At 35.6% G+C, this 10497-nt stretch overlaps 1 protein-coding gene across 1 annotated transcript; it reads left to right on the top strand.

Annotated features, from left to right (window-relative positions):
- The first annotated feature begins 6617 nt into the window (after positions 1 to 6617).
- On the top strand, positions 6618 to 9125 carry LOC140815972 (uncharacterized). Its single transcript, XM_073175035.1, has 2 exons — positions 6618 to 8395; positions 8514 to 9125. The coding sequence occupies exons 1-2, from the start codon at positions 7793 to 7795 to the stop codon at positions 9123 to 9125; spliced, it is 1215 nt and encodes a 404-aa protein (XP_073031136.1). The 5' UTR covers positions 6618 to 7792.
- The last annotated feature ends 1372 nt before the right edge of the window (positions 9126 to 10497 follow it).

The following is a 10497-nucleotide window of genomic DNA, read 5'->3' on the forward strand; positions in this document are numbered from 1 at the left end:
TTTCGCCACTTATGCAAATCACCATTCTAACCACCAAATATCACAGGGAAGGTTAATGTCGATCGGTTCGATTTAGAATCATTTCTATTCAATTTGAAACATGTTTAAACCGATTCTGATAATTGTTATATATGAATTATTCACTTCTATTTTGATTGATTATAACTGTTATCATGATTAAGTTGACTCTTGTTTGAGTAGGGGTGGCAAATGAGGTGAGGACGGGGGTGTGGATTTGTCATGCATCCACATCCCCGTCCTCGAATTTCATCCCCAATCTCATACCCCTCTTAATCTCCGTTTTTTCGTTTCGAGGAATCCCTAAACCAGAAACCGAGGGGATCGAATTCTCATCCCCGACCCATCCATGTCTCAAAATATTAATGGAGCATGACGGGGGTGGGTTCAGAGATTCCCTGTACCAAAGCTTATTATTATATATTATTATTAGTAATAATATTAATATTAATAATATTGTTATTATTAGTATTTTAAAAAATAACGTTGTTATATTATTAATGCTAATATTATTATTATTATTATTATTATTATAAATATTATTTGCGGGACGGATTTGGAGATGATGATAGTATCTCCATACCAACCCCGAACTATTTAGGAAATTTTCAAAAATCCCCGAATCTGAACTCGAAAAAATCAAGGATCCCCGTCACCATTTCGGGTTTTTCTCCCCAGATTCTGAACTCGTGAGGAAAATTGTCATGCCTATTAATTACTGATACATTCCATATTTCAAATATATGTTCTTAAGTTTTCACTATAGATATCAAAATAACGAGATATTGACCAACCGTTCGATCTCACATTTTTATGTATGGTATCGATGTCGATTTTATATGTGCATTGTTTTACTAGCACTCGACTAAAATTTTCAAATATTAAAAGATATAATAGGCTCGATTTTAAGAACACTGATACTCAAAATTACACAAAAAAACAAAACAAAGATAAAATTACAGTTTTCCCTTATTTACAAACATTGATCGCCCATGAAATTCCATCATATATTAATTACTACATTTTATATTCATGTCTTTTGCATTTATTCAAATTATATCTTCTCATACAAAAATTAATGAATATATTCAACTTCGATGGTCAATTTCTTGTACTTTTAAAGACAAACATACCAACTCGTCATATTTAGACTTTTGAAAATAAATTATTGTACCAACTACCACCATCGAAAATAAGTACTCTACCAAGTGCCGACAACCTTTAAAAGATCAGCATCTTGGTCTTTTGGTCACTTTTGAAAAATAAGTACTCAGATATCATCATTATTATTATATAATTTACCCCTTTTTATGTATTTCTTCAATTCTACCCCCTAATTTTCGTCAGTGTGTGTGTGTCTATATATATATATATATATATATATATGATGTAACCAAAACTTCTTGGGTTGAGTGAAATCTTCGATTACTCCGAGGTCTGGTAGGAAGTAAAACTATTGGGAAATATGCACAGATGAAAATCAGTTAAAGCCGTCAGAAATGTTTCCAGCATAGCTCCACTAATGCTCAAATCAGAGCTTGAACAAAGATGACAAAAGTAAGTGTGAAATATAACGGTGCTAAGTGTAAAGATGAGTAAATTAATTAAACTATGCACATGCCTCATATTTGTATGTGTTAAAAAAGCAGTTGCCTTATTGCCTTACTGGATTTATATTTATCTGCGCCAGATTGATAAATTCGTGCTTATTCCCAGATCTTCGGGATTTCCTTCCAATCATGAGATATTTGAACATTCACTTTCTTATGAAGATATTGAAGATTCGATCGTTCATGGTCAGGAAACTGTACGTGCCTGGGTAGGTCCTTAAGCAGGTCGTTTGGTATGGAGTCGGGTGCTTTCATACCTCCGACCCTAGTTGGCCGTCTATGCCAGTTATGAGATCGGGTAGGACTTATTTATGAACGTAAGCCACCACAAAATTTCAATATATAAGTCTCGGGTCGAATCTGTTGTGAAAACACCCAATTTCAGTAGAGCTAGCATTCTCAGCAACCATGCAGAGCAGCAATTTCAAAATTCAGCAGAAAATTTCAGCAGCCAAGTTCAGCGGCACGAAATTCAGCAGTCGAATTAAATTCAGCACGGCGAAGTTCCGCGGACCATTTCAGCATACCATACGAATAGTCAGTTGCTTATTCGAACTTGTAACTGATACATTAACTCAAAAATAATGATAGATAATGATAGAAAATGACAATAATGGTGAAGCTAGCAGTAATATTTTTGTGACGTCCCGAAATTTGAGATCCACATGAACTACGTGCGTTCAAGTTATTAAATTCCTTATGTATTTTATTAAATGGTTTTAATGCATGTTTAATTCATTGATTTGGGTTTTAATTCACAATTTAAGAATTTGCATTATTTTAATATTTATGTTTAATTGATGGACGTTAAAATACTTTTTGAGTTTCATGTTTCAGGCGATTATTCGAGGCGGGATCGAGGAAAAGACCGGTGACGATTTTTAGCAATTTAAAGTGTGGTATTTTATTTTAAGTTAAGAATGGGGCATTTTAAATAATTTATTAAGTTTTTAGTATTTTAAAAGCCTTATTTATGTATTTAGTAATTTAAGAGTTTAGAACTTTTAAAATTAGTATGTAATTATTTTAATAGAGGAGTTTGATTAAATTAGTGTGTGTCAACCTTTAATTAGTATTTTAATTAGTTAATTTAGCACTAAATTCTCCTAATTAAAAACCCACACACACGTTACACACATTCACACACACTTACATGTTTTTACACACACTAAAACACACAACACACCCTACACATCTTATTTTCAGATTTTTAAAAGGAGAGAAACCTAGGGTTCCATAGCATTCAGCAGCCGCCCCACCCCCTTCACCATTCCATCAATTTCGAGAGTTTTCATCGCAAGATTTTAACGCCACGTTCGTCCTGGATCGAGCCTCGCACCGTCTCCGCTTCAGTATCGTCGTATCGGTATTTTTTATACATCAAAAGGCACGCATAATCTCTCTTTTCTGCGTCGATCATGTCATAGTATGTGTTGCGTTGTTTTTATGCGTAAAATCCACGTATGATGTGTAGTAGTTTGAGCAGGAAATTTATCGATGCGTTTGAAAGAGTTTTTAGATCTGAAATCCCGTTTTCACTGTATTTTGAGTTACTGCGAATTTTCGGTCAAGATTTTGAGAAAACTTTCAACGTGAAAAACGTAGAACGTTGAAAGTTTTCTGTAAATTGTGTTCTTGAAGTTATTTGTTGCAGGCTTCGTTGGACATCACCGGGCTTGTGCTACTACATTTAGATATATTACGAGATGTATTTACGTAGACTTGACCTCGTTTATGTAAATTGTGTTCTTGAAGTTATTTGTTGCAGGCTTCGTTGGACATCACCGGGCTTGTGCTACTACATTTAGATATATTACGAGATATATTTAGGTGTTATTTGGTGGTTCGTTTGGGTCGGGATTGGCTTGGGATGTAATAGAAGTCGTAGGAAGTGAAACGATGCCTAATTACGGGTTATTGTTGTGTTGGAATTAATTGTTGATACTTAGGGAGGTTTGGGGCGTTTTTACGGGTTTGAATCAATGTAATAACATCCTAGGATGAGTCTCAAGGTGTTGGTTCATGGTCCTTAGGCTTGGATTGAAAGAGTGAAAGATTAAGTTAGTGAGTTTTCGTGAATTTGCAAAGACAGAGGGTACCCGGACCCCTTCCCGGACCCCGGCACGGAGTCCGTGTTCTTTTTCCTTCAAAAATACGAATTTCCAGAGCCTACCCGGACCCGTACACGGGGTCCGTGTACCCCCTCTTTTTAAAAAAAAAATTAAATTTTTTTTTAGGATTTTCTTCGGGGTTCTATATCATGGCTTAGTACGATGGTTAAAATTTATTTATGTAAAAATATAGGATTTGTTTTGGGTTTTCATGTCATGGTTTAGTACGATGATTAAACGAGGTCAAGTCCAGAGCGAACTAGAATGTCATAAGCTACTTATTCACTTTGGTGGTGAGCTCGAGTACCTACGTCTAAGACATGCAAGTTAAGTATTTAAATTCATGGTAGTATGTGCAACAACAGCCCCAGTCGAAGTCCAACGAATCCCTCAACGCCAAGTAAGTATGATGACGTGCAAAGAAAATATTTTAAGTCTTTGGAGATATGCTAAATGTCTTGTGACCAAATTATGTTAGGATTGGAAAACGTTAAATTATGAACGGGGACCAATCCGCCCGTTAAATTATGAACGGGTTAGATCGAGGTTGGAAAGCGTTAAATTATGAACGGGGACCAACCAGCCCGTTAAATTATGAACGGGGATCTCATGTATGTGGCAGTAGATATGTCCCTGTCAGCCCAGTACTGTGGTTTGTCTGATCAGGCGTTTATTATGTATGAGTCACTTGCTTTGAAACATGCCTCTACACAAAATGATGAAGTTATGTATGTTCAAGTATGCAGTATGTTTATGAAAGTTTATGTTGATGGCACGTCTAGTTATGTACGTACGTATGTCCAAGTTTATTATGCAAGTTCAAGTTTCAAGTTATGTATGTCCTATTTTAAAGTGCATGTGATTTTATTACGTAGTACTTGTTATTCCAGCTTATACGTGTTGAGTCTTTAGACTCACTAGACTTGATCGATGCAGGTGAGTATGTTGATGAGGAGACAGGAGGTGGCGACCAAGGGGCATGCTTGGACTGAGCGGAAGGCTAGACCCGAGGACCGCCATGTTTAAGTTTTTTGCAAAAGTTAAATTACTCTGATCATATTTTGATGGAAATACTTTGAGCAAACATTTTGTGAGCAAATTTTATTGTAGTTATTTTGAACAACCATGTCTTATGGGGGACTTGGTTGAGATATTTATGGCAAACTTTGAATGTTATTTTATGTTTAAGAAAATTTTAAATTTTTCCGCAAATTTTGAGTAAGAAAAGTACGTTACGTTACAATTTTACCCCACAAATATGAATTTTTGAATTAATATTACACAAAATCTGCAACATATCACTGAAAATTTCGAAGTAAAGAGCAACTTTATTCTCTAGAAGCATTTCAGTAACGAGAACAGACAAATTTTCAAAAACATCAACCGTTTTAGATATTTCATGGTTTTAAAAAATATTAATTCCAATTTGGTCTCAATTTGGTTTCAATCCAGCTTAATTGAGTTATACTCTTAATCCAATATCGATTCAATATGATATCATATAGGAATAACTGAGTTTCATCACAGGACAATCAGGAACCGGTTTAATATGGTCTGGAACCAATCCGACTCGGTCCGTAACATGCCTATTTTCAACTAATATTTCTCACAAAAACTGATGATTATATTTAAATATTTTTTGGTATTCTTGACCGAATGCTAAAAGTACATGTTTTATGTGTACCAACATATTTCATTTTTAAGTCCCTAAAGGATAATATAACAAAATAAATAATAATAATAATAATAATAATAATAATAATAATAATAATAATAATAATAATAATAAGTTGATTTGCACGAATATAATATATTATAACATTTTGTCCATGACTTTCAAATAAAAAACATTTTATCCAATGTTCAATTGGAGTAAAAATATAAACTTAAGCTCCTGCCCACCCACCTACAAAGATGATGATGCCCACGTCCTTCATTTTTTTGGGCCCTCAAATAAGGAAAGTATCACATTTTTTATTATATAATTATTTGATTTATCAATCATATTTATATTTATAATAAAAAAATAATATTTTTGACGTAAAAACATATATCTAATAAAATTGACTGGTGAGACTGTCTCATATAAATTTTGTTGTATTTTTAATTTTTTTGGTCGGATATTTATTTAAAAATATCAAATTTGATTTTTTTTAGCAAATATTTTTTCATTTTTTTTATTTTTCACTAAAAACAGACATCATATGAATATCATTAATGACTTTCTCAGCTGTTTCCATACATTGTATTATTTTATGTATACATTTGTGGCAAATGTTGTGTGGTTTATACGGCCGACATTTCTGTATCATCTCACATTCTTTCAATACCATTTACATACGAATTTGGTTATGATTACGATTCGTGGATACAGAACTGTGTCGCAGCTGCGAAGTATACTCTACTTTCTTCTTTTTCCCTTTTTTCCTGAGTTATTTTATTTTATTTCTTTTCAATTTTATAACAATATTTTATTGACTCTCAAAGGAAAATTTTCCTTATTGTGCTTTAAAGAGGATGCCGAGGTAATCGATTTTAAGCTACTTTTTTTCACTGTCATTTCTGTTTTTATTGTTTTTTTAGGTCTCTTTTTAGTGGGTTTTCATGTAAGTCAAATTTATGCTGTTTTTTCACCATCATATCTGATTATCGTGAATGAATTGCTAGGATTTTGTTCTGTTCTTTTTGGGTTTTTGTTTTCTTAATTTCTTTCTTGTTTTTGTGAAAACTTCAGTGTTTTATATTTTTGCGGATTTGGTACAGTAAAATGTGTCAGACTTTTGGGGCAAATTGGGTATGCAAGTGAGATCATGTAGAAGTTGGAATAAAATGATCATTTGGGTACTACCTTTATGCTAGCATCTCATCAACCCTAACGTGGGCTCCTAATAAGCAGTACCAATGTGAAAAATGTGAACTTTTAGAAAAATAATATATAAATGATTAAGTGGGGATTGGGGTTTTGTACTTTAGGAAAAATGGGAGTGAAATGTGAGATATTTTGGGTGTTAAAGTTTTGTTGAGATGTCTGGAAAGGTGTTTACTTTTCTTGTCTTGTTCTTCATATTCCGACGAAGGGAAGATTCCAGAGCTTGCGCCACTGTTCATACAATAATAAGGAAAAAATGTATTTTTTTCTATCCTTTTCTTTTTCCTAAATGTTCTTGCTTGAAACCATTGCCCTGTTTTATTACATTGTGGATTTGTGCAGTTTCTGCTTGACCTATTTTGAAAATTCATTTGTTTATTTTCATGATATCCGAGGCTATAAATGCTTGTGCTTATAAATGGACTTATAAGAAACCAGTGCAACACTCTTTTAACTTTATTACCTTCAATTTTTTACTCCATAAGATCTGGAATTTAAACTGGTAATGATTTTGATTTCCTGGAAGTGAAATCAAGCATTGGAGGTCTTTGTTAGTCATGAGCTTTCTTTTTTAGATATATTTTTTGGACTTCTATTACGATTTGTTCATCTGGAATTTAAAGTGATAATGATTTGATTTCCTGGAAGTGAAATGAAGAATTTGGAGGTCTTTGTAAGGCATGAGCTTTCTTTTAATATATATTGAACTTATGTTATGATTTGATTCATTAGGTGTAGCTAAGAAGTGGACAAGATCATAAAATTTCTGTCATTTGGTAGAATCATGAAGTAAGATGTTGAGAAGGTTAAATAACTATAATTCAAATGAATAAAATAACTTTTATTCCAATGGATATAGCTTGAGATAGGCTCTGTTCAACCTGCATCATCTCTGGGTGGATTTGTTTGGCGGAAATGGTGTTTAGTTTATATTTTTTGCAACCAGCAATACTTACGTTCCACAGTTAATGCCACATTGATGCTTGTGCTGCATGAATTTATTTATTTTCAGCTAGTGATTTCATCTTTAGGTTACAGAGCTCTTTTCGTGTTCTTTGGAACATCGTGACAGACTAGTGTTTTATCGCAGAACTCTTGTTTCTGAACCACTTAATGCAACCGACGGTGTCTTTGACATGCTTAGGGAAACATGAACACGAAGGAAAATTGGTGAAATACGTTTTATGATTCTAGAAGTATTGGTGAGGAAGCTGATCCCATCTATTAGAGGTAAAGAGATACATCGATTGAATGATTCTGAAAGGGGCAACGGCCCTTTAGCATTTGAGGTAAATGGTGAAAACGGCATCGCCATACTAAAGTTTTTGGAAGATTTATTTGATGATAATGAACGTGTAAGTATGGATTCTCTGAGAAGCGAAGATTCGAGTGAAACAAAAGGTCAAAGTTTGCAGAGCAGTAAGAAAAGAGATTCCCGCCATTCTACCTCAGTGCGAATTACTATTTCCGACTTGTTTGAGGCAGATGAGGGTTTGTACACCGATAAAAATGTTTTGGAATGTGAAGTGCCTCAGTTGACAGCTTGGTACATAGAGACTAGTAATGGCCACGTTGTGAAGGACATATGCGTCGATGAAGTGGTGAATGTGAAGGAGAAAATTTTGATCGAAAGTTACGAGGTCAGGACTCTAACCGAGGCTTCAGAAGAGGAATCTTTCGTAGAAAAAAAGCTTCCGGTTGAAGAGTTCGGTACACGAAGTTTCCTTAGTTCTTTTATAAGCTCGTTGGAGGATCAGGGAAACACACCTTTGCAGCCACTTCATCAAGTATGTGACACTAACATTGCATGTTGCGTCATGCTCTATTCAATATAAACTACAATTATACTATATTTTGAACCTAGTAAGTATTTAAAAATGGTTGGTGCAATTTTCTGGGATGCAGGACTTTTCCAAAGATGAAGTTTCTGAGAGTCCTTCAACCTTATCAGCAGAAGCCAATCCGAAAGGAGAGAACCAATCTGTCGACATACCATATGATAGTGAGATCGAAAATGGAAGCATTACTTTCAATTTCAAGTACTCTGCACCCAGGGAATCAAGAAATGCAAATGGGAGTATGGAAAATATAAAAGAAAAGTTGGAATTGGATGAATCAAGCAATTTTCTCGAGAATACCAACTATCATGTAGACGATATATCAGATACTAGAAGTACTAGCGTAGTTCAGTGCTCTAACACGACGGACAACACAGGAGACATCCATGGACAAGCACTTAACATTAAAAATGTTAGTCCGGGTAATGCTTCCAAGCATAACCGAGTTCAAGGACCTAGCTACAAGAGCATGAGAACTGAAATTTCTAATGTAGAATCCCTTGATCACAAGTGCGTCAACTCTAATCATCTTTCTATACGGACTACTGATCCACGTGTTACCACCACCACATGGAGCCAATTTTCTAATGTAGAATCCCTTTATGGTATTATAGATGTTGAACGTGACAACTTCACCACCAACACATGGAGCCAATTGTCATCCCTGCACATCGATTAAGGCTCTTCCAGTGAAAAGAAAGGCCTCCCTAAGATCAATGGAACATCTCGGTCTTCTTCCATGTCCAATGTTACAAAGTCAGGAGGAAAAATAAATTATCTACTTTTACCAATACATCCTCAAAAACTCCTCGAGGAGAAGTGAGTGATCTATTAGCCAGCTTCAAGGTGATCGTAGTAGGTTTCACTTATTCAAGCTCAAAGTCTATGAACATAGACAAAAATATTAAATTTATTTGCTCCTAAATCACAAAGTGGCATGTTAAGAGAAGAACCACCAATAAAACAATGAATAATGAAACTCTCTAGATCATTTAGATTTTGTAGTAGCATTTTTTGCAAAATTGCACTGCAAAATATTTGGTCAGAAACTTGATCTTGATCTTTAGTTGGGCTGACTTTGCTGATGGAAAATACTTGGTCAGAAACTTTGAACCCACATCAACCCATGTTGGATGCTCCCCAAAGGTAAAGACTGCTGATGCGATCCTTGTGAAATGGACGAGCCGGGTCGGGAGCTCCACAGGATCTGCTATCAATAATTTATTTCAGGAAGATGAGCAAAGTAGATGGCTTCGGCTGTCACCTGCACACAATGAAATGAACTCGTGAATGGGCGCCGGAGGGGTGTCCGGCGTGGCCACTCCGATGCTTAAGTCAGCAGGGTACTCAAGCAAGAAACCAATGTAGCCAAGTAATGGCTGTGTGATTGGTGTAAATGAATGAATCTCTATATGTAAAGAGAGAACCTGGTATTTATAGTAGGAGAAGTAATAATGACCTCGATTTGCATGTACACCTACCACTCATAGCATTTGATGTTGACTTCCTGTCAAGCTGTCCTATTTTTCCATCGTATCACATCAATAGGATTATGTCGGGTGCGCTTCTCGAGACAAGATCTTATCTTCTGAACCACTTGAATGCGACACTGTAATCGAGGTGCCCGGGTAGAATGCTTTATACAAGAGATTTATACAAGAGCTCGAGCCTATGACTGCCCGGAGAGTAGAGCATGGGCTTCCACCTGCCCGGCTCCAGAAGAATCCACCTGCAGACTTACTCGAATTTGGGAATCCATTTGATATTCCGGGTCATCCATGACCCGGGCTCTTACGGGGGTATCATCACACATCCCTTAAATAGTCGGGTTAGAGTCATACTCGCTGTCCCGATCAGTCATGCTTGGATTCCCAAAGAGATAATCAATCTTGTTCTATAAAAGCATCGGGGGCTTCATGTCTCCTAGAAATGAGAAGAAATGCCGGAGTATCGTGCCTCATGGACTTGAGATAAGATGCCGAGGCCTTTTGTCTCTCGGACTTACTGAATAACCAAGGTGCGGAGCCTTGGGCCGGGGAGCAGGTCCCGGG

Source organism: Primulina eburnea, chromosome 16, assembly GCF_022965805.1.
Source record: "Primulina eburnea isolate SZY01 chromosome 16, ASM2296580v1, whole genome shotgun sequence".
Classification (NCBI taxonomy): domain Eukaryota; kingdom Viridiplantae; phylum Streptophyta; class Magnoliopsida; order Lamiales; family Gesneriaceae; genus Primulina; species Primulina eburnea.

Coding starts and splice junctions, on each gene's coding strand:
- LOC140815972 (XM_073175035.1), top strand. CDS start 7,793: ATGATTCTAGAAGTATTGGTGAGGAAGCTGATCCCATCTATTAGAGGT. Junction 8,396..8,513: donor CTTTGCAGCCACTTCATCAA/GTATGTGACACT, acceptor TCTGGGATGCAG/GACTTTTCCAAAGATGAAGT.